The following is a 25,115-nucleotide window of genomic DNA, read 5'->3' on the forward strand; positions in this document are numbered from 1 at the left end:
GAATCCCACGATGATCCTCGAGGCCGTAGCTGATTACCGGCTGTGGATTTGGCATGCGTATTTTGGGATAGCCGGGTCGAACAACGATCTCAACCTCCTCAACTCGTCGCCCTTTTCAACGAGCAGTGCCAGGGCGTCGGGCCGGCCATCAGTTTTGTCGCCAACGGCAACCGGCATGATATGGGCTACTACTTGGCCGATGGGATATACCCTAGGTGGCTCGTGTTTGTGAAGACGATCCGATGCGCATCAGATGAGAGGAAGGCCTACTTTGCGGCACGGCAGGAGTCGGCGCGCAAGGACGTGGAGCGCGCATTTGGTGTGCTCCAGTCTCGATGGGCGGCGGTTAGGGGTCCAACGCGTTTGTGGCATGTCGACTGCATTGCTGATATAATGTACGCTTGTATTATCATGCACAACATGATTGTCGAAGATGAAGGTGTACAACTGACGGATTGGGCCAACGACGATAATGAAGCCGGTCCAAGCCACGGCGTGGCCGTCCCCAACGCACGGAGTGGGGTACCTCACGATGAAGCCGGCCTCCTCCAAGCACATGCCGACATGCGCCAAACGGAAGCTCATATTCGACTCCAAAAGGATTTAATTGAAGAGTTATGGGCACGAAGGACTACTCGGAGTTAATTTTTTTTATTTATGTAATTTTTTAAAATGTAATTTATTTAAAATTTAAATAAAATTATTGCATTTTCCCGTATCTGTGGCGTAAATTTAATTCCGTATTTTGTATGATTGTTCATTATTTGTTTTATATAATTTTGAGTGATGTGACTGGGCTATGGCTGGGCTATGGTTGGGCTATTTGCTTGTTTTGATGATGTGGCATGAAGATTTTTAGTGCTGATGATGTGGCAGGAGGAGTTTGTGGCTAGGCTATGGCTAGGCGAAAACCATTGTGGATGCTCTTATAAATCTAGAAAGGTTAACTGCCGTAGCAGTCACCCTTCTTTTGTCACTTTCAAACAAAGGCATGAGAAATCGGGGGAGTTACTGAGATTTCATCCTCATATAAAAATGAGAAACAAATAATATTAGCATCTAAAAAAATTGAGGGTAGCAAATACAAGCAATACCAATATTGTGATAACAAAATGGTCAACTTAAGGGATCACTGCTCACCCTATCTTAACCACAGCAAGCTGATTTTTGACCAGCTTGACCAGACCTGCCACTCTGGTCCGGCTGATTAATCTTTATGGTCTGAGGCTGCATGTGTGTAGAATATGATCAGATTCTGATGTGGCAACCATATAAAACAACAAATGTGCTGTATATTATAGTATAACTAGCAACAATTAGTACCTCAGCCTTTGAGTCGGAGTCAGCGAGTCTTTGTTTTATGTCCCTGGCAATTGAGAAGAAAACCTCCTCCACGTTCATGTTTGTCTTAGCACTCTGTTAACATGATCATGTTAGACTGTCTCATTCGGTATAAGATCCTGATGTAAGGCAACAAATAGCACATACGGTCTCGAAAAACTTGATTCCATATTCATCAGCTAGTGCTTGACCCTTGGCGGTAGGAACAGCCTATGGAGTTCAATTTGTTCAGAATATTGTGAAAAACAAGCAAAATATGAAATTAGCGCACACAACATGCACGTGCTAGAGCACCCGTCATAATGGCTCCCTGTCATCATTCTATTGTATTTCTGATTCTTAAATTTCCCAAGATTTATTACATAAAATAGATTAATTGGTCCAATATACAAGCATGATGAGTTTCAATGAATTGCGACTAGATGTAACCCAAGGTAACATCACACTCCAGCAATCAGATATACCCATAAATGTATACGTTTATAAGTTTGTGCGAGAGCGAGAGAGAGCAACATAAAACAGACAGCAGAAAGAGTACCCTTTTGCTTTCATCCATATCAGCTTTGTTTCCCACCAATATCTTGTTGACGTTGTCAGAGGCGTGCTGCTCAATGTTTCTAATCCAATTCCTAATATCTGACAAGGGTGAGGTCAATCTTGTTAGCTACCACAAGGTTAAAACAGTAATTAGATTCAAAAGATATATAACGAAATCCTGAAAATCCTTCCAATAGCTAGTTATGCTTATATATAATAGAAGGTATGATGAAGAGCGATTACTGTTGAAAGATGCCTCATCAGTAACGTCATACACCAGTAAAATGCCCATTGCTCCACGATAGTAAGCTGCACATGAAGCATTCTTAAGCAATTAAATTCTATAAGATGTAGGAGCATACTACATACAGTATATGATAAGTTAAGACAACTTTAGAAGATTAATGCTTCTACAGTAGTATATAATTGCAGTATCCAGTAAGGTCACGAGAGGTGCAACAACTGCGACTACTACTCCCGTAATTTGATAACAACCAAAGCTAGGGACGGCAGTTAAATGAACATAAACTGAAGAAATGCATTTGCAAATAGTCTCCTACTACAACAGCAACCAAAAATTTTAACCAAAATTCAGTAATACATAAACTACTTCAACTAATATAAAAAAGGTTCCCAAAAACTCAAAACTCAAGAACTAATTACCCAAAGCTTAGAATATTGTGGTTATCATTTCGAAGACGCTATAACTATTTGTTCATAGAACTAATTAAAACGCTAATATAAATGGATACAGTAAAAATGCAGTATTTGTTTATGCTATTTCAGAAAAAGGAACTATCAAAAGTTTCATGAAAAAACTCCTCTGTTAGCATCTCATTCCTCGAGTGAAGAAATCTAGACATTGTTGGATATTCCTAATTGACTTTTCAACTAGCTTATGACCCTAGTTTACACTTGGATAATTTCAGAATACTGGATACACTCCTTCCATCCCAAGGAAGATGACCCCTTCCTTGGGCGGCCCTGAATTTTATGTAGTTTTATTCTGTGTGTTAAGTGGAGAGAATAAAGTACGACAGAGGGTATAAAGTAGAGATAAAGGTGTTTCTATTTTTAGTAATGAGTCATCTTGGTTGAGACAAACCAAAAAGGAAAATGGATCATCTTCGATGGGACGGGGGGAGTAAGTTTTAACAAGGCTGTTAAGCTCTAATAAAATTTTCTTACTTCTTCTAAACCTTCTGTAAAGGATTTTAGGCAACAAGGAGGAAGTAAATTCCACTAAAGTATGAACTGATCAAAAAGTATGGCCCTTCCCATAACCAAGTCGCCCGTGTCATGTCATCCATCTCCACTACTTTGCTTCACTAATCAGACATGCTACCCTAACTTCAATGATTCCTGGCACAATTACTCTCCCCGGCCCTACCCACATCACTAGCTTCAACCCATTCTACCACTTTCATCCCTTGTAACCATCTTCCACATCATGGACACCATACTGTCCTAAACGACAAACAAACTACTCCCTCCGTCCCCCGATAATTGTCCAATTTGGTTCCGGCACGGGTTTTAAAAAATGTAAAGAAAAGTGGGTTAAAAAGGTTAGTGGAATATGGGTCCCACTTTTATATATTAGTTTTATAATAAATGCGAGTGGAATGAGTTAGTGGAATGTGGGGCCTACTTCCCATTTATAGTAAAAAGTGAAAGTGGACTATTAATGGGGGGACGGAGGGAGTATCTGAGAAGCATGAAAGTGGTTCAAACGAAATTTGAGAGATCTCATAAGGTTTATGTAGGATGGTATAGAGAGAGGGAGAGACAAACTAAAAGAATGAAATCAAGATACAAGCATATGCGACACAGGGGAATAAGCAAAAGAATACTCCATTATTCAATATCTGGAACCAACTAAACTCGACATTAAAGACAGATTTTTTAATAGTTTGGCAATCAAGTGTGGACTATAGGAAGCATTTTAGCCTGCCCAACAGTATAAAAACTCATTAGTTTATTTATTTTTCAAATGAACACTTCTGCCCCAATTTCAAAATTTTACATAATTATAATCAGCTTCAAGGGCTTTGAAGTGTTCTCATCAAACGTTATACTACAGTTGTGATGAAACTCTGTAGAAAAGCCAAACACCCCAGATCAATGTAGGCAGACAAATCTGTCTATTTTATTCTCATTCCAATGCATTTCATATTTCTTTACTGCAACTTAGAAAGAAAAATTGATTATACATGCCATATTATAAAAGAGTTGTAAGTAACATGAAATTCCTATTTAAGTTTTCTCAAGATAAGGGAAAGGGAAAGGCCTGAATCATTCAAACAGTACCAGTTGTTATAGTACGAAATCGCTCTTGTCCAGCAGTATCCCATATTTGCAATTTGATTCTTTTACCATCAAGCTCAATAGTTCTTATCTTAAAATCAATCCTGTAAAAGAATGGCATGATCAAGTAAAATAGGCAGGATCAATTAGAGACATAAACCGTAGAAAGAAATCAACAAATGAAGGGAACCTACCCAATAGTAGTGATGAAACTGGTGGTGAAAGAACCATCAGAAAAACGTAAAAGAAGGCAACTCTTACCCACACCTGGAAAAGCCATCAAAACAATTAAGACAAGCCAGTTCAAATAGTACATTTGAGATTAGTTTACCAAAGTGTAAAATAAAGGCTAGAAAAAAGTTGTATGGCATGAATCTACAAAATGAACGAATAAAAATAAACAGATGTCTCTAACAGTTTCTTATGGAAAGCTACTTGTCATAGAAATACCAGTTCCTTGATGTACATGAGAGGTTCAATTATCAACCAACATACTGGATGAGCACGAACACCTGACCAGACTGATTTCCTCATTCATGAATCATGAGTGAATACATTATATACAAGATCATAAAGGAGCAGTTCCTTTTATTTGCAATATGCTATCAAAGACCACCAAGAAGTCCAAACAATATAAAGTCTACCATTTTACTTAGTTTAATTATGTCACTTTTCTTTATCCATCTTCTCAAATCTATCTAAGATTTAAAATTCATCTGAAACTCTCCCCTAGCCTTAACAATGACAATTCTCCTCATGCAGCTGCCAGTGCCTAGGAATCTAAAACTTATAAAAGGCCTGAAAAATAAATGCATATAAATATATGTCATTTTCCTTGTAACTTTAACAAGCATTCAATCAAGTGGAGCTCTTGAAGGACCCACACAGACAGCGTCTCACCATCTATGCCAGAAAATCGTAACAAACAAGTCATGGTTGATCATATAAAATGCCCATGAAATCAACACAATAGAGAGCGTCGGTATACTCAACCGCAATAACGGAAGGGGAAACAATAATGCATTGCGCATCAAATGCAGCTGAAAAATCCAAAATCAATAAGCAAAATTCATATAGTTCGCATTCAAACCGCAGAGAACCGAAAATTCAAAGAAAAAATATATTGTACAGATTCGAAATTGACAAAAAAAAAAAAACGCACCGCTATCTCCGATCAAGAGAAGCTTGATGAGGCAATCATAATCGGCTCGTGCTCTGGCGGGTGGAGCGGCCATCTGATTTCAATTTTATTTATATTTCAAACAAACCCTAGAGAATAAAATATAAGAGCCTATGAAGTAGTTGAGCGATGAATGAAATTTGAAAATGGATTTGAATGTGGTGGAAACTACAAAAGGAGTTATTACCAGATCAGACTCGAGGATTACACACAAAGAATATGGGTATGGATCTAATAAATTAGGAATGAGTCGTATTTTAATTTTTAATTTTATTTTAATTTTTATTTATCATATATACCTAGGGAGTAGTATATTTTATTTGTATTACATATTCTGAACATATTATTCAATTGAATTGACAATGGGGAAGATTAAGAGATTACATATTCTGAACATATTATTCAATTGAATTGACAATGGGGAAGATTAAGAGTATTATTCCATTTTATTGAATTGAACTATTCTAAATTTCTAATCCTCTAGAATAACATAATTAGAGTCAAGTAGGCGTTGACAACATTATTATATTTTCAAACTTTAAAAAAGTTAAATGTAGAAGTGGTCGTATACTATAATTTAAATGTAGAGCCCGGTTCATTCAATTGGTGTGAGAGTAGTAGTAATAATAGTATCAAACAAAATTGACAACCAAAAAATATAGTAATACTAATATGGAGTAGTCTTTATCTAAAAAATGTAATTTCATCTATTACCGTATGGATTCAATTATTTGGTTGACTCGTCATAATTGGAATGTAAAGTTTAATGTTTAGCAAATTAAATGAATATAGAATAAAGTAGATAATAAAATATACAACAGAATAAAGTAAAATAGATGCACTTTATGGATTTTTTGTGTTAAATAGAAATGACTCAACTAAAATATGATGATTAGAAAATAGGATGACTCAATTATTGAGGAACGGAAGAAGTATTAACTATCAGCTATAATTTAGTTTTAATTGTTAAACTATATATACAATTAGATATGTAACATTTCTTATTCGGTTGATAACTAGTAAAATACTACTTCCTCCGTCCTGGCTAAGATGACACATTTCTTAGCCGACACGGGATTTTAGGAGTTGTTGGTTAAAGTGTTTAATTGAAGACAGAAAAGATGAGTGTAAGTATTAATATAGAGAGAGAAAGAATGATGAATATTTTAATAGGAGTAAGAAAAAATGGCTGAGTGTATTAATTGAAGAGAGAAAGTTTCCATAAAAGGAAATGTGTCATCTTAGTTGGGACAAACTAAAAAGGAAAACGTGTCGTCTTAAGTGGGACGAAGAGAGTAAGAGATATCACAATTCCGATATATTTAATATGTACTTTAAATTTTTTTATTTTCTCATAAAAAAGTATTTTACGTATATTTTTTAAAACCATAATCTGTTTGTCTGATTTACAAGGCAGTGGAAAAGAGTTATAAAAATTTGAGACACAAAATCCATAACATGTCACGTAACTTATCAAATCTTTATGAAAAATGATATATTACATATATTATGTGAATTCAGTATCATATTTAATATATTAAAAATATTATTGAATCTTTTTTTATAAAATTTATAAAAATCAAGATTAATTTGTATTTTATGTATTTATTTGAAGTTACATAAAAACAAGCAAATCGTGCTAATTTTGTCCCCCGTCTCATAATAGATGTCACACTTTCCTTTTTAGTTTGTTTCATAAAAGATGTCACATTTTTTTTTTGAAAAAGCTTCCTCTCACATTAATATAAATATATTATTTTCTCTCTTCACCTAACACACTAAACAACATCACCTAAAAATCTTGTGTCAATCCCCAAGTATGTCATCTGTTATGAGACGGAGGGAGTATTTTAGTGAGGTTCTAATGGGCCATGCGAATTTTATATTTTAGTGAGCTTCTAATGGGCCATGGCCCAGATTTTATTTTGGATGTTGAGATTAATAGGAGCGACTTGAGTTCAAATTAGAGCTTCTAGATTCGGTATTTTTTCCTTCAATTTACAGACTTTGCAATTTCCTGTATTTATGTGAAAGCGAGTTGTTAACCACTCATGGTTTTGAAACTATATTTATGTGAAAGCGAGCTGTTAACCATTCATGGTTTTGAAACTACCTTCCAACTTACAGTGCGTTGTTCCTGATTGTGATTACAAATATTAAGCAACTTCTCATTCAATATTATAAACGTTTAATAAATATAAAATCAATATAATTTGATTAAATTAGCGTGCACCGACAATATCAAAATAAGGTTTGACTATAATTTACAAGAAATGTTCCATGCCCGGATTTTTTTTGTGCGTTTGAAATTTAGATGTGACTAATCATAGGATATCCATATTAATTCCCCAAAAAAACGGTGTAAATTGACCAATTACGACAGCTGAAGATGAAAAGGTCGTTACGCGCAAAATATTGCATGTGTATTAAGATTAATTTGAAAGTTACAACCACCATAATTTGACCGCACATCGTGTGTAAGTAAAATCAACCAAAATTGATTCTTTAATTAGTTAATAAATTAATAGATAACGATCTTGAATATCGATTTTTGTTTAATTTTTTCATTAATGTATAATTGTAGGGTATGCACAAGACACAAGCCATGATATAGTAATATATACACGTTGTGAAGGGTGAGGTGCTGCGACGGCGATATTGGCGTCAAATGCAATGCAGTCGAATGTTTGATAAATGATAATGTTAATACATACACATCAAATATTTATTTTAATTGTCTATTGATAGATTCATGGTCAACTGCAACATGTTTTTGTATAATCAATCAATAAACAAAATTAGGGAATTTAATTTAAAATATGTAAAAATAATGCATAAATAAAAAGTTATCTAAGTTCATGTATTTTAGCACAACTATCTATTCAAAGCGTTAATATTGCAGTTACGGACAAACAGTTGGTAAGATATTTCTCCTTAAATTACAGAGTATATATTTAGACAGTCATAGACTATGAAGCATAACCCTACCAGTTGGTAAGATGTTTATCATTTTTTCAGTAGATTAGTAGTTAGTTACCCACACATACACTACAAAAAATTAAACTTATCTTTTAAGGACACAAAAATTGAGACGCAATTGCTTGCGTTGGGAAGTTTTAAAAAATAACAACAATTTAGGACGCAAAAGAAAACGTCCCTAAATTAGGAATAAATTAACTTAATCTTTTGCTTTTTTAGGATGCTTTCATTTGCATCCTCTAATTTTAGTTGAAACACCAATAATAAGGACGTTTTTAATTTAAAGCGTTGATGATATATATGAATATAAGTGAGTAACCATTATACATCATATTTTAAATAAAATACTTAAAAATTATTTATACATAATTTAAAGTTTACTAATCAATTCAAATGGTTATGATCAATTGAGATTTCTTAGCCTAATGCATTATCAACCACTCATTTTTATTAAATGAGTGGTCCAGAATTTGCCACTGAAAAATATTTTTAGATTAATTAATTGTGAAAGGGCAGAATGGTAATTTCATGATACATTTTATTCAATAAATATTTTTAAATTTTAATTTTATTTTTTTTTATTTTTTAAAAAAATAATTTTTTTGCCAACTACATATAATTCATGTCAACTACACACATATAATGTCAACTACACATAATTCATGTCAACTACACATATAATGTCAACTACATATACAATTCATGTCAACTACATGCATATAATGTTAACTACATATACGATTCAGGTCAACTATACACATATAATGTCAACTATAAGCGGTTGACATTTGATGTGCAGACTATTGACGATAATACTCTCGAATTGACATAATCTACTTGCAGTTGACATTTCAAAAATATTGTGAATGAGTGGCTGAAAATGCATCTCAATTTTCAATTAAGCTAAAAAATCTCAACCTCATAGCACCCTCTATTCATCCTCAATTCATACAAGTACAATGCACGATTACGCAATGGAGGTTTGGTAACAGACATTAAAAGTATTGATTGAATACTTGATCAAATTTTTTATAATTAACTTCTTAACTGACACACATCAAACATGTAAACAGAATACGAATAATGAACTTTTCGAAGTAATTGGATTACATTGTTAGGAGTATTATTTAATAATAGGAGTCTCAGAAAGAGAAAAGCCCATTCCTTTGAAAAAACAAAAATTCGAAGTAGGGTTGAAAAAGGAATTTAACTTTATAATTGGAATAATGTAAAGACCTAAATCTGATAAATTTTCAACTTCATCAGGAGTTTATCACAACTTCGATTATTTTCTGACTTTCGGACGGAATATATCATGCATAAAATAAATTTCGTAAGATAAATTGCAAAAAAATATAGTGCGTACTTATATCTTCTTTACGCTATATGGAATAAATAATTTTTTAAAAAAAAGTAAAATCAAATAGTACAATATATTTTATGTGTTATTCTTTTAGGATGGGTAATTGAATATAAATTTAAAGTTCTCGTCATGGAGGATTTGGACCCGAGACTTTTGGTCTCGGCATTACCTCTCTACCGTTTGGCCGACTCACACACACATTTTATGCGTTATTCTTGCTTTGGGGCATGTGAATATCTGGACGGCAGACATGCATATCAAGTAATAGGGGCCTGAGGGCCTCCTACCATCCTTACTTTTGTAATTGTTGATTTTTATTAAGAAAATTTTAATAAAAATTTATTGATTGCAGATTTATTTTTAAATAATAATATAACTTTAAAATTATTATTATCATTATTTTACTAATAAAAAATTTAATTACTAAATAGTACTAGTAGCAGTAGTTAATTCAGTTATTATTTACATTACTTAATTAATTAATATAAGTTCAAAAATTCAAATAACCTTTCTTTATATTTCAAAACACGGATATATAATTTATCAGAAATTCCTAGAAATCATTAGCAATATTACTTTCCTGATAAACAAACATGCCTAAAAATAATAATTGTGTAACTAAATATTTACTACTATATTATAAACTCCTTAAATTTTGAAAATTATAAAAAAATTATATAATTACAATTTATGTAAATTTATCAGTACCTATTATTTTATTTATATTTAATATGTACTAGTACTACATTTGAGGAAATTTAGAAAAATTATATCCATGTTTCATAGTTTTAGGTAAGGGTGTATGATATGATACAAACTATTGAGTATTGACTAGAGCTAATAATTTTTACCATGAATCTGCATAAAATTAATGAGTTGAGATCATATTTTTCTTGGTTTGTATTCTTATCGGTTTGACCCATTAGTACCTAGATAATTTTGGGTTGGATTTGAATTAATCCATTAAAAATAATATTCATATATATATATATTTTAATCTAGATCGTGTAAATAAAGTTTATTCTATATCGTGTTGCTCCATGTGTTTAATTGGAGCTGAAAGTAAACAAGACAAAAATATTCTCCATTTGGCTTTCACTGCATCCATGGCCGGTAGGACTGTCCACCCTTCTCAAATAAGCTCTCATGTTGTATAACTCCTAACGGGTCCCACGCAACCGAATCACACAACGCCACATCATTCCCAGCTGGCATGTAATTATAAATAAAAAAGAAATGAAGAAATTTTCCCTTTTACTACTTCCCCGAATATGCCGTCGCATAACCAAGGACAGGGCGGGAACCGTAATCCCACCGCCATTCTCTAGCTTCTCTTTACAGTTGCTTTATCTCTCATCACCCACTCATTTCCTCTATAATATCTGCCTTCCTCCCTACGCACCGCATATGTTCGAGATCTGAGCTTTTCTTTATCTTCCCACCGACGTTTTTCCTTCGCTCTTATTTAATTGTTTCGGGTACGTTCCATTTTTTAATAACAAGCTTCATCGTTTTCTGCATTTCTGTTATGTTATCCGTTGTTTTCGGCTTTATTAGTCTGTAAATCTGTAATGCTTGGCGACGGCCTTGTGCATGAAGCTATTCCGGGTAATTTTGATGCTTTGGATTTGGAGGTTTTATGGAAGGAAGCTCTGTTCAATCGACTTAACTTTTTTGCCGCAATCAACTAGTTTTTTTTTAAGTTTAGAATCGTTTGCTAAACACGAATCTGTTGCTGCTTTTTTCGTGTGTATGCTACACGCATTATGTTAGTTTGTGCACTAAACAGCATTCTGCGAGTATGTATTAGAAGAGCTTGGATCCGAGCTGTGATTGCGATTTAGGATAAGTTCATTTTTACTGTATCTATAAATGATGGATATAGTTTGCAAGTCGATCTCAATTATCGGAATGGAGTCAGTCAACCATGCAGCTGCACTCTGTTCCGGCTGTTTTGCCTTTGTGTGGCTGTTGTGGTACGCTTGTGTATAATAGCCTGCCCTTGTAAGGTTTTTATCAGGTTTTGCTGAATGTTTCTTTCCTAGAATTATAAATGAAAAAATGGAAGTGGCTGGGACTTCTATATTTTTTAGATTCCTTTTTAAGATAGATGGTTGTCCCCGATCAAAGATAAAACATGCCTTGAGATTGCAATGTCATTTGTGATAACTAGAAGCTGGTTTGCCTGATTTTGTTAGACAATCTATGCTGAAGATATGATGCACTCCTAGTTCCATAGTGCAGGATTTTATTGAGAAACTAAAGAAGGCATGAGTTAACTGTTTTCCGGTGTATCTATGGAAAATTGTAAAATTTTTGTCAGCACATAATTCTATTCTATTATTCTAAATCTACACTATCTGCAAGACTTTTAAATAAAACATATTATTTGGCATTCCAATCTGTTGGAAAAGTTGCTTGAATGAATCACATGAGTGCAGTTGCTTTAGGTGTATGTTTTGCTGTCAATTTAATTATCGATGTTATACTTATAGTTTGTTTTAGTAAATAGTAGTATATGCCAACTACGTGTGCAGTAAGTGGACCAACAGTGAATGTGATCAACTTCAGAGTTGTAGTAAACTCTTTATCTCGCCTGTTAGCTTATGTTAATCAATTTCCTGTTATGCGACTTCCAGTTATGGCTCCACCACTTGAAATTTCAAGCAAATCTCCTGACGTCCAGAAGGCATCACATGCGCCTCTTAATGAGAGGATACTCTCCTCCATGACGAGGAAAAGTGTTGCTGCTCATCCCTGGCATGATCTTGAGATTGGTGCATATCTTGACTATCTGTTCTACCATATGTGTTACTACTCTATTAGCTTTGTTAAATTTAATCTGTTTTCCCTTTATTGCCGATGTAGGACCTGGCGCACCAATTATCTTCAACTGTGTAAGATGCTGACTTTCTTTTACCTTTTCATTCTTTAAGACTCCTAAAGAAATTTGAGAAGATGGACGTTTAGCTGAAAACCTATGAACATCTCTATCTCTTGTATTAACAAAGTTGGTAATACATTCCCAAATGGAAATGGTAGTTTTGAGATGAGAACACTGAATGAGTTTCCATCTGATTAGAATCCAAACTCCAAACCTTCTGACATCTCTTCGAGAGTTCATTTTCATTTTATTTGTTTGTTCTTGGTGAAACCAATTGAAAAATACTTAACTCCAATGAGGCCAACTGAATCTTGCTGCCATCAGTGGACAATTGAATAGCTATTTGAGAGTTTTCCCTTCTCTTTATCTTGTTCCAATCCCCATCACCACTCTTATTAGCTTGAAGAGTTATAGTTCCACTTACCCCAGAAACATTATCTTGCTTGGCTATTAATCCTTTTTTCTTTATTTTGGTCTGCTTAAATTTAATATTGACACTCCCTTTGGATATTTCCATCACATTTTATTTATTCTTCTAGTCGCCTTGCATAATATTATTTCCTAACTACCGCTTACTTCTATTGTCTCATCAAACTATAACATAATTATTGTCCCAGCACGTGCAGCACACTCAATCTGCTTGTTAAGCATCAACGTAGCCGGACCAGAGTCATACGTTTACTATTTACTATTAGTAATTAAGTTTCAAAGTGTATCATCTGGATATAATAATATCCTTCTGGTGCTATATGTTCTCGTGGTAGCTTCTTTGGCATGATTATATGATTTTTGTAGTTTGCCATTTCTTTTTATTATGGGACTGTCAGATTTTTTCTTTGTTTTACTGTGAAGCTCAGCCCATTAACGTGCATCATCACTGCAGGTGGTTGAAATAAGTAAAGGAAGTAAGGTGAAATATGAACTTGACAAGAAAACTGGTCTAATCAAGGTATGAGATTTAGTATCTTGTAAAGCAAGATGTGTTTGGGTTAATCATTATCTGTAAATTTGTTTGCACCTACAGGTTGATCGTGTTCTTTACTCATCTGTTGTGTACCCCCATAACTACGGCTTCATCCCTCGTACTCTCTGTGAAGACGATGACCCACTCGATGTATTGGTCATTATGCAGGTAAACCCAGCATATTTTGGTGACATGATGATACTTGGAGTTAAGGCTTTCAAGAACAAATTTTCGTTCTAAAAGTGATTGTGACGTATACTAATTCTGCATGAACAATATTCAGGAACCTGTCATTCCAGGCTGCTTTCTAAGGGCCAAAGCAATAGGTCTCATGCCCATGATTGATCAGGTACAGTTACTTTACCGTCCTTAGACCACATTTATCTCGGAATTCATGAAAGGATTTACTGACTTTATAAGTGCAACAGGGTGAAAAAGATGACAAGATAATTGCTGTCTGTGCTGATGATCCTGAATATCAGCATTACACAGACATCAGTGAGCTTCCTCCCCACCGATTGGCTGAAATTCGTCGTTTCTTCGAAGACTGTATCCTTTTGAGAAAAGATTATGCTAACTCTGTTTGTTTATTTGTTTTTTTCTTTTTCTGCTTAAACAAAAAGCTCCTGCTTTTTGCTACTTAAATTCGACTTGTGGTTTACTTTGTGTTGTTATCTTAACTGGTAAATCCATTAGACAAGAAAAATGAAAACAAGGATGTTGCAGTCAATGACTTTCTTCCAGCCACAGTAGCTTATGAAGCAGTCCAATCTTCCATGTGAGTGCTCCTCCCCACTTTAGTTAAGTTGCAGATTGAAGCTGCATTTGCTTCTTCCAGGAAAAACAGAACTCTAAAAATATTTGATAATGTTTAGTTCTTTCTCAATTCTTTTTCACAGAGCTACACATAAACTTTAGAGTCAAGATGTTGATTATAGCAAACATTTCCAGTTCATTATCAAATATTTCACCATTTTGATGGGATACAGTGGCTTGTGTGGTGCAGGGATTTGTATGCAGATTATATAGTGGAGACCTTAAGGCGGTAATTTGGCGCAAGCAAGTGGATGGTGCTTCAAGTTTATAATTTTTGATCTGGAAGAATACTTGCAACACATCTGCACAATATAAGACGATGATGATGACGATGATGATGAATAAGAATTTATATGATAGAGTAGAATATGATATTTGTTGGTATGTGTAAAAAGGGATTGGCGTGATTGATATTTCACTATATTCATATGTATACAACCTTACTATATTTGTTATGGTTATTCCAGTTCTTGCTTCTTCAGCACATTACTTGAACCTAGATTACAATTTACAGGCATCTAGGGCGGTGAGTACCCATGATTGTAATGATTTAATTATCTCTTCCAGTGTTACGTGCAGATGCATGCATGTCACTGTTGTGTACCTAAATTACAGGCCTCTAGCGTCGAATCATTCTCTTCTTTTTCAACATTTTTTTCGTATCTCACTGAGGAACATTTTACCTGGAACAAATCGTGCACACCATTTATTTTTCCACCTTATATAGGGAACTTCTTTGCGCCCATAGAGAATATAGATATGTATGGATCTTTAATATGAGTGAATGACATTAATGGTCTTTAAACCATTGAGTTTGCACACACGCGGTTCATAAAATAAATTAGTACATGATGGTTGGGCGAATTTTTGATGGTGATGAATGCTGGAAAATACAGATCACGACACAGAGATTTACGTGGTTCGATTTACTGAGGTAAATCTACGTCCACGGGAAGAAAAGAGGGCAGAGTTGTTGATGGTTTGGCGAATTTTTGATGGTGATGAATGCAGGAAAATACAGATTACGACACAGAGATTTACGTGGTTCGATTTACTGAGGTAAATCTACGTCCACGGGAAGGAAAGAGGGCAGAGTTGTATTGCTTGATCTGTTTTCTACAGCTTACAATACAAACTTGCTATATGATCTATTATGTCTAGAGAGCTTCTTTAGAACTTAACCCTTTTCTATCTGATCTAAGTTCTATTTATACATTGAACTAAGATCGTGGCTTGCATCACCACTAATGATGGTTGTGGATGTCGTGGAGGTCATGGAGATCCTGCATGGGTCCACTATCTTGCATGAGATCCTGCATGAGTCCACTATCTCTGTACTTGGTCCACTATCCTGCATGTGATCCTGCATGAGTTGACTATCTTCCAGTTCGGTCGAATACTGAGACCGAACTGCTGAACTATTGCCGAGCAGCTTTAGCCGATCTGAGAGTAGAGCTTGACTGGTCGGCTTTTACCGAGCTGTAGGCTGGGGCCGAACTCTTTGGTAATGCCGAACTGATACTCTTCCTTGGGCTTTGGGCTGATGGGCCGTCACTGCTGTTGGGCTTGTTTAGTCCGTACCCCATCACTACCCCCCCCCCGAAAAACGAAGTGAATCACTTCGGCGAAGCGAGTCACTTCGGCATTTTGATAAAGGTACGGGGGAGGCTGACGTCAGGGGACGTGCCTTGCGCGTGACTGCATTAAATGCGACAGTAAAATCCGGCCGTTGAATCCTAAAAAGGTGGGATTCGAAACGGTGCGATGATTTTGAAATCTTCTCCGAATCTGATAAATACGCCCTTTCTTCATCCTTTGAATACTTTTGCTATTGCTTCTTCTGTACTCTGTCTCTTTTGCGTAAAAATTTCCTTCCGCTTTCAAGAATTTCTTCAGAATTTCTTCAGATTTTGCAAAGAGTAAGAACCATGTCTTCTTCTTCTTCTTCTGAGTTAGGTAGCGGTAGGAAAGGGGACAAGGGGTCTTCTAGTCGGAAAGAGTCCGGGGAGAAGACTGTAGAATACTTTCACAGCGTCTTGAGTAAGGACACCGTGATATCTCTACACGAAAAATATCTTCTTCCCGGGGGGAAGGCGGTGGTTCCCGACGATGATCATAGGGCTAACGACCCGCCGGAGGGTTATGCCACCGTTTACGAAGCCTGCTTAGAATGCGGGCTTCGTTTCCCTCTTCCCCCACCTTTTGTAGAGCTTCTTGATTTTTTTCAACTCCCTTTAGGTCAGGTGACTCCGAATTCTTGGAGGCACTTGTCGGCTTTTGCTGCCGAACTCCGTAGGCTAGATAAGGATCTGTCTCTGCGGGCAATCCTTAATTTTTTCCAGTTTAAAAGGAAGGGATCTTGGTTTTACTTGATCCCCTTACAGCCTTTTAGGGCCTTCTGCAAAACCAAGTGGCCGAAATGGCAAAACCGTTTCTTTTTTTATAATAGGACTTCGGCTCCGGGCTTTCCTTGGAGAGGGCCGAAGTCCGTGATTCCCCATCCTCGGTTAGAACCGTTGGCCGAGCTCGAGGGCGAGCTCAATAAGATTCCTATGATTAGGAAACAATACTCGGAAACTGAGCTCGTCAAGGGCGACCTCGTGTTCAATATCTTGTCTTCGGACGAAGAGACTGAGGGTGAGGATTTCTTTTTTATGCCTTACTGCTTTAGCGGCGAAAACTAACCTTGTTTCCTTGTTTTTCGGTAGTGAACATATTGAATAAGCTGAGCCGCAAATCTTCGGAGTCCAAGGAGCCGGAGAGGCCGAAAACCACCAGCTCGGCGTCTGATGCCGAGAGGACTACGAAGAGGCAAAAAATCTCTTCGGATCCGAAGAAGCCGGAGTCGACTTCGGCAAAGGGGAAGGGGAAGGCCCAGAAGCCCCCAAGAGCGTCGGAGAGAGACATCGTCATGGGGCCCCCTTCGGAAAATGTCTGTGAGCCTTTTGCATGGCCCACGGACTTCGCCGAGGTGAATTGTCTTCTTGATTCTTTGGCTTTGCTTCTTTCCTGTATTTTTGGTGCCCTCTGTTGACTTTTTTCTTTATCCCTTTTCAGAGGAACGATATGCTCTCCAAGCTCGTCGCCGTTGAACTCTCCAAAGCGTCCAACGACTATGCTGAGATGCAGAGGAAGTTGGCGGCTGCTTGTCACCGGGCCGAGCAGGCTGAGGCAAACTTTGAGAAAGCCAGAGCTGCTAGGATTTCGGCCCAGGATGAAGCTCAGTTTGCCAAAAACCAGCTCGTCATCCAGCGAGAGCAGACGAAACGGAGGGATGCTGCCGCCGTGGTTGCCCAAGGGGAGGTTCTCCGTGCTTTCGCGGAGAAACTCTTTCTGAGCAACCAATTTTCAGCCTTTGTCGGTGATCTGCTGAAACTGATGACCGATAAAGCCGAGCAGGGTCCCGAAGTCATCCTGCCGCTGTACGGCCGAGAGATAGCAGCTCGGCTTCAGAGTCTGCCGGTGCTTGAGGAGCTTGCTTCGTCGTCGGTCCTGCTTTCTGCAGACCAAGTTCGTAGTTGCCGAGCTGACCGCGATGAGAACATGGAGGCTATCTTTGCCTCCATAGGGTCAGTTTCACCCGCTCCAATTTTCCATGGAGAGGGTGAGACCGAGCAGCATGAGCGGCAGACCGGCGATGAGCAGGCCGAGCAGGAGGTGCAGCAGATCGGCTACGGTGGCGCCGAGCAGGCTGGGGAGAGCAGGGAGGCCGAGGCTGAAGCTGAAGCAGACAAGGAGAAGGAAGCTGAACCTCACCGAGAAGGCGGAGACGAAGCTGGCGGAGTATGATTTCGTCTCCCTTCTCTTAGTTTAGTTTCTTCCTTCTTGTAAAACGGCCTTGAAGCCCTTGTGTAGAAAAAATTTTTTCTTATGAATGAAAAAATTCTTCTTTCTGCTCTTGTGTCTTCGTATAGCCTTTCGTACTCTCTTTTACTCCTGTTGTGGTTTACTACCTGCTGAGTAATCTGAAATGCCGAACTGACATAGCTGCTCTATATTCTGAACTCTTAAGGAGCTGGAGGTACTTCACTGGAAGCGGCTGTACTCTTCGGCTTTAGACGAAGCTGAGAAAAGAGCCATAGCTGACCAGGTGAAGAATGACGAACTCTTGGCTCGTTCAGTGAAGCTGGAGGCCGACAATAAGGACTTAGAGTCCGAAAAGAAAGATCTGGAGGCCGAGCTGAATACCGCCGTCGCTGAGAGGACTGCGTATGAGGATTTCATCTGCAGGCGCGGGGGAATGACCATCTCTGAAGTTCAGGAACGAGTTGACGAACTGTGGGAGGAATATCACGTACTCCGGAGGAACAATGCGCTGGAGAGCTCGGCTTGCCAACAAGTCGTGACATCATTGCGGCGCTGGGCTTCTCGGTACGACATCATTCTTTCCCGGCGTCCTTCAATCGAGAGATTCCTTAGGCATTTCCCGCCAACAGATGGTCGCACTCCAGCTCAAACCCCTGATTCACTTGCTCAAGACCCTACTCCAAGTCAGCAACGAACTCAGGAACAGCCGGAAACGTCAAGACGAGAACGGACTCAGGAGCAACCGGAAACGTCAAGACGAGAACGGACTGAAGTTCGTAGAGGAGCTGTGATTATGAGTGAGCAAGATCAACAAATGCTTCGTGAAGAGACTCTTCGCCGCCGAGGTGCTAGAGCTTCCCGGGCTCAGGGAAGAGGCGGTAGGTCGATTAGAGCATCTCGTCGACCTGCTTATTCTTCAGCTGCCGAGAATGCCCGAACTCGGCTTCACGAGGATTTTGTGAATAGATGGCTCAACTTTAGCAACCAGGGACAGTAGAATAGTCCTTTGTAATGGCGTAACACCTTCTCGTAGGGCAGCGGAGTTGTATGCCGAACAAGTTTTAATAAATGAAATCTTCATTTCGCTTCTATCACTGCGTATTTACAGCTCAGCGAAAAAATTTCATCGTGCTCGTCCTCGGTCTTATGAAGTAGACTTCTTTGACCGGACTCGTCCTCGGTCTTATGAAGTAAGCTTCTTTGACCGGACTCGTCTTTGGTCTTATGAAGTAAACTTCTTTGACCGGACTTGGTCCTCGGTCTTATGAAATAAACTTCTTTGACCGGACTCGTCTTTGGTCTTATGAAGTAAACCTCTTTGACCGGACTCGTCTTTGGTCTTATGAAGTAAATTTCTTTGACCGGACTAAGCTTGTGTCCTAATTTGGCGAGTTTTATCGCTTGGATCGGACTTTCCCTTGTCCTAATTCGGCGAGTTTTATCGCGTGGATCGGACTTTCCCTTTGTTGCAGTTCGTTTCAGACGAACTGCTTGTTTCTTAAGCCGAATTGTGGTCTTGTATCCTCCTTAGAAGCTTGGACTCACAATCGTTGGCTTATTGTTGCAGTTCGTTTCAGACGAACTGCTTGTTTTTTAAGCTGAATTGTGGTCTTGTATCCTCCTTAGAAGCTTGGACTCACAATCGTTGGCTTATATATGTTCTAAAAAGGGGATCAGCCTTTGAAGAACAAGATACCTCAGTAACATTTGTAAGAGACGACACGCACATAGACAGACAAAACACACCTAGACAAGCAAGACGCATATAAACGAACGAGACGCACATAGACAAACAAAAAGCACATAGACAAAGTAAAAAAAAAACAAAGAAAACACATACCTCTAGGACCGAATTAGACACAAGACGGACTGACCGGACTGTCTCTTACAAATGGAACTTCTTGAGGTTGGAAATGTGCCATGTTCGGGGTACTTGTTCTCCTGACATGTGAGTCAATTTGTAAGACCCTTTGCCGAGGACTTCTGACACCCGATATGGACCTTCCCATGTGGGTTCGAGCTTGCCCATCTTTTCTGCTCGGCTTACTTCGTTGTTTCTCAAGACGAGATCTCCCACTTGAAATTGCAGCTTTTTCACCCTTTGGTTATAATACCGGGCTACTTGCTCCTTGTACTTGGCTACTTTTATGCAGGCCAATTCTCTTCTTTCTTCGGCCAGATCTAGCTCGGCTCTCAGTCCGTCATCATTCATTTCTGAGGAGAAATTTAGAGTTCGGGGACTGGGTACGCCGATCTCAACCGGAATCACGGCTTCAGCGCCGTACACCAGACTGTACGGAGTTTCACCGTTGGAAGCTTTGGGTGTAGTTCGGTAGGACCATAGGACTTGAGGGAGATTTTCTACCCATTGTCCTTTGGCTTGTTCTAACCGAGCTTTTAACCCTTTCACCAAGATACGGTTTGTTACCTCCGTTTGTCCGTTTGCTTGTGGGTGGGAGATCGAAGTGAACCGCTGTTGAATATTCAGCTCTTGGCACCAATTCTTGAATGTCTTGTCTGTGAACTGAGTCCCGTTATCCGAAATGAGGATGTGGGGTAAGCCAAATCGGCACACTATGTTCTTCCAGACGAAATCCAATGCCTTCGAGCTCGTTATCGTAGCTAATGGTTCAGCTTCTACCCACTTTGTAAAGTAATCCACGGCAACGATAAGGAATTTCATTTGCCGAGGAGCTTGTGGTAGTGGTCCCACTATGTTTATGCCCCATTGCATAAAAGGCCAAGGGCTTTGCATAGCATATAGATCGGTCTGCGGCATCTTTGGGATATTTGCATGGATTTGGCACTTCATGCATGTCTTGACGAGCTGCACTGCGTCTTGTATCAAAGTTGGCCAATAATATCCCCATCTCAGAACTTTTTTAGCTAAAGCTCTAGCTCCGATGTGGCTACCGCAAGATCCTTCATGGACTTCTCTAAGGATGTAGTCCGTCTCTTCTGGTCCTATACATCGCAATAACGGCTGAAGGTAGGACTTTCTGTATAGGACTCCTGCATGAAGTTCGTACCGAAGGGCTCGGCATGTGATTTTCCGAGCTTCTCTCTTATCCTCGGGCAGTTGTCCTTGATCTAGATACTGTAAGATCGGCGTCATCCAGTTCGGCGAGCTGGCTACTGAAAGTACCTCAGCTTCATCAATGCTTCTGTGCATCAATTCCTCCACCTTTGAACTTGGATATGAGGCTAACTTACTTAAAATATCTGCTCGGCTGTTTTCCGCTCTGGGAATGCGGATTATCCGAAAATAAGAGAAACTTCGGCTAATGCTTTGCGCTTTGTCCAAGTATTTCCTCATCCTCTCATCACGGGCTTCACTTGTACCCAACATGTGATTCACTATGACTTGTGAATCACAATGGATTTTGAGAGACTTGATAAATAGACTTTGCGCTAGCTGGAGTCCGGCAAGGAGAGCTTCGTATTCGGCTTCATTATTAGTAGTTGGGAATAAGAACCGAAGTGAGTAAGTTACCTCGTGTCCGTCGGGAGCGATAAGTAAAATACCAGCTCCACTTCCCGTTTTATTCGAAGCTCCATCTACGAATCCGCTCCAGCAGTCCGGTGGCTCTACTTCGGATTCCAGGGGCTGTGCTAGTTCGGCATTGGTAGAATTTTTCTGTTCGGCAATGACAGGGATTGCTTGATCGAACTTTGCTTCTGCAAGAAAATCTGCCAAGGCTTGTCCCTTGATGGCTTTCCGAGGTAGGTATTCGATTGAGTGTTCTCCCAACTCTATGGCCCATTTGGCGATTCTGCCTGATGCTTCTGGCTTGGTCAAAACTTGCCGAAGTGGCAGATCGGTTAAGACGCATACCTTGTGAGCATAGAAGTATGGCCGCAGTCTCCTTGCTGCATTTACTAACGCTAGAGCAATTTTTTCCAGAGGTTGATACCTTGTTTCTGGACCTCTTAATGCTCGGCTTGTAAAGTAGATGGGAAGCTGCTTTAGGCCTTCTTCTCGTACAAGCACCGCGCTAATGGTTTGATCCGATGCCGCTAAGTATAAGAATATCACTTCAGCATCTGTTGGAGCAGAGAGAATAGGAAGCTCGGCTAAATAACTTTTGAGCTCGTCAAAAGCCTTTTTCTGCTCGACTCCCCACTCAAACTTTGGTGCCTTCTTTAACACTTTGAAGAATGGCATTTGCTTTTCGGCTGCTTGGGAAAGGAATCTATTCAGTGCGGCTAGACATCCAGTTAGCCTTTGCACATCATGTATGGACTTCGGCATTGCCATGTTCTGAACAACTTGAACTTTTAGCGGATTTGCCTTGAGTCCTTCCTTTGAAACCCAACAACCTAGAAACTTTCCCGAATCTACCAAAAAGGTACATTTTTGGGGATTGAGTTTGAGGTTGGCTTTTCGGAGCACGTCGAGAGTGGACTTGAGATTGTCTTCGTACTCCGAAGTGCTTCTGCTTTTAACGACTATGTCGTCAACATACACTTCAACCTCCTTTCCGATCAAATGCCGAAAAAGCTTATCTACCATCCTTTGATATGTGGCTCCGGCATTCTTTAAACCGAACGGCATCTTTTTATAAGCAAAGATGCCGAAGTCAGTAATGAAAGCCGTTTTTGGAGCATCATTCTCATCCATTAAGACTTGGTGGTAGCCTTTGTATAAATCAAGAAAACAGAAAATTTCGAAGCCGATCAAAGCTTCTACTTTTTTATCTATGTTCGGAAGGGGATAGCAATCTTTAGGACAGTGCTTGTTTAGATCGGTAAAATCTATGCACATCCGCCATCCTCCTTCTTTTTTCTTGATCATCACAGGATTGGCCACCCAAGAGGGATATTTCACCTCGAATAATACATCCGCTTTCAGTAATTGGCGGACTTCGTCATGGATGACCTGATTTCTTTCTGCCGCAAAGAGTCTTTGCTTCTGTTTTATAGGCCGGACTGATGGATCAATATTTAACCGATGAGTGATTACCTCAGAGGGCACTCCGGTCATGTCCAACGGAGACCATGCAAAGACATCTTTGTACTCCTTGAGGAGCTGGATGGTCTTTTCCCGGAGTAGAGGCGTTCCCGCGAAACCGATCTTGACCGTTCTGGATGGATCATCTTCGTATAACTGAACGGTCATTGAGTTCGGCTCTGGTGTGACTTCGGTCATTTCGCTTGCCTCTGACTCCGGCTGTTGTGATTGCTATGCTTGATGATGCCGATCTGATTGCTCGGCACTTTTAAGCGCAATCTGCAGACACTCTTTTGCTCTCTTTTGATCACCTCGGATGACCGCTATCCCCCCTTTAGTGGGGAGCTTGATGGTGAGATGATAAGTAGAGCAAACGGCCCGAACTGCGTTGAGCCAGTCTCTTCCCAGGATGATGTTGTACGGAGACCGAGCTTTTACCACAAAGAACTCGATCATCGTACTGGAGCTTGTAGGCGCTTTTCCCACCGTGATCGGAAGGCTGATAATACCTTCAGGGCGGGTGTCCTCCTGGGCGAAACTTTTCAGAGGAAGTGGTGCCGGACTAAGCCGAGCTGGATCCACTTCTAGTTTATCGAAACATTCTTTAAAAAGAATGCTGACTGACGCTCCTGTATCCACAAACACTCTGTGGATCAGTTTGTTTGCCACTCCGGCTTGGATGACAATAGCGTCTTGATGAGGAGAGATGGCCGGGACGGGATCTGCATCTGAAAATGTAATCACTTCGTCCTGCTTCAGCCTTTTATGCGTTGGCTCCTCTCGATTGAAGCCTCTGCGCTCTGACTTCAGGGACGATTTAGTCTTCCCGGCAGGGAGAGCATCAATAGTCAGGATTACTCCATCATATTGCTGCTCGTCATCGTCTTCGGGATCCTGTTGCCTTTTCGGATCCTGAGGAGCGCAGTTCACACCTCTCTGCTTTTTGTTCTTTTTCGGCTGCTTGCTTTGGTATTTTTTTAATGTCCCTGCTTTCACAAGAGCATCAATACCTGCAGCCAAATGTCGGCACTCCTCGGTATCGTGACCGTGGTCTTGATGGAAGGAGCAATATTGATCCTGAGGTCGACGCGCGGCCGATTTCGTCATCCGATTTGGTTTTTCGAACATATCGGAATGCAGTTCGAAAATTTTCGCTCTTGACTTGTTCAATGGTACGAACTGAGCGGGCGGCTTCTCAGGATTGAGACGTGGCCCCAATCGGTCTTGCACCGGAGTCCTTTGAATCCTTTCAAAAGGAGTTCGGCGAGGATGTCCCTGATCGCCAAAAAGAGTTCGGCGAGTTTGTCCCTGATCGCTATGATCGGGCTTCCTCCTGTCTCCTCGGGATGAGCTGTCTAAAGACCGTTTGCGACGGTCTGCCTCATCGGCACGGGAGAACTGGTCCGCAATGTCCCACATCTGTTGAGCTGTTTGCGGACTGCATTCCACGAGCTTAGTGTAGAGAGCTCCGGGCAGGATTCCATTTTGGAATGCCGAAATGACAAGTAGATCATTGAGATCATCTACTTGTAGGCATTCCTTGTGGAATCTCGTCATAAAGTCGCTGATCTTTTCGTCGCGACCTTGACGTATAGAAAGCAGCTGAGCCGAAGTGATTCGGGCTTCCGCTTTCTGAAAGAACCTCCTGTGGAAAGCATCCATTAGATCTCGGTAAGATCTAATGCTGCCTTGGGGGAGGCTATCGAACCACCTTCTTGCGTTCCCGATAAGCAGCTCGGGAAACAGCTTGCACATATGGACCTCATTGAGACCCTGGTTCGCCATGTTATACTGATAGCGTCCCAAGAAATCATGAGGATCCACTAACCCGTCATAAGTCATCGACGGAGTTCGGTAGTTCTGTGGCAAGGGAGTTCGGGTGATATCGTCCGAGAACGGAGTCTTCAATGCTCCGTACATGGCGAACCCGACATCTCTTCGGTATGGAGGAGATGGAGATCTCCTGTGATTCCGGTACCGAGGAGGAAC

The 25,115-nt window shown here is 39.6% G+C and overlaps 2 protein-coding genes across 5 annotated transcripts; one reads left to right on the plus strand and one right to left on the minus strand.

Moving 5' to 3' along the window:
- Nucleotides 1–1,008: 1,008 nt before the first annotated feature.
- LOC121748598 (ras-related protein RABE1c-like) lies at nucleotides 1,009–5,577 on the minus strand. 2 transcript variants are annotated; one of them, XM_042143067.1, is made up of 8 exons: nucleotides 5,345–5,576; nucleotides 4,377–4,449; nucleotides 4,186–4,286; nucleotides 2,122–2,187; nucleotides 1,880–1,977; nucleotides 1,489–1,551; nucleotides 1,324–1,416; nucleotides 1,009–1,227 (listed from the first exon to the last, which is right to left on the minus strand). In XM_042143067.1, exons 1-8 carry the CDS (start codon nucleotides 5,415–5,417, stop codon nucleotides 1,147–1,149), a joined length of 648 nt encoding a protein of 215 aa, XP_041999001.1. In that variant the 5' UTR covers nucleotides 5,418–5,576; the 3' UTR covers nucleotides 1,009–1,146. The 2 variants fall into 2 exon arrangements, with proteins under 2 accessions (XP_041999001.1, XP_041999007.1); XM_042143073.1 differs by lacking the exon at nucleotides 1,489–1,551 and having other exon boundaries at nucleotides 5,345–5,577.
- A 5,401-nt stretch (nucleotides 5,578–10,978) lies between these two features.
- On the plus strand, nucleotides 10,979–14,854 carry LOC121799310 (soluble inorganic pyrophosphatase 4). Of its 3 annotated transcripts, none has more exons than XM_042198647.1 (9): nucleotides 10,979–11,182; nucleotides 12,344–12,481; nucleotides 12,573–12,601; nucleotides 13,472–13,537; nucleotides 13,613–13,720; nucleotides 13,836–13,901; nucleotides 13,981–14,101; nucleotides 14,249–14,330; nucleotides 14,559–14,854. In XM_042198647.1, exons 2-9 carry the CDS (start codon nucleotides 12,346–12,348, stop codon nucleotides 14,599–14,601), a joined length of 651 nt encoding a protein of 216 aa, XP_042054581.1. In that variant the 5' UTR covers nucleotides 10,979–11,182; nucleotides 12,344–12,345; the 3' UTR covers nucleotides 14,602–14,854. The 3 variants fall into 3 exon arrangements, with proteins under 3 accessions (XP_042054581.1, XP_042054579.1, XP_042054571.1); XM_042198645.1 differs by lacking the exon at nucleotides 10,979–11,182 and adding an exon at nucleotides 11,218–11,312; XM_042198637.1 differs by lacking the exon at nucleotides 10,979–11,182 and having other exon boundaries at nucleotides 12,026–12,481.
- Nucleotides 14,855–25,115: the final 10,261 nt, after the last annotated feature.

The sequence above is a fragment of the Salvia splendens genome, chromosome 1 (assembly GCF_004379255.2).
Source record: "Salvia splendens isolate huo1 chromosome 1, SspV2, whole genome shotgun sequence".
Lineage (NCBI taxonomy): Eukaryota > Viridiplantae > Streptophyta > Magnoliopsida > Lamiales > Lamiaceae > Salvia > Salvia splendens.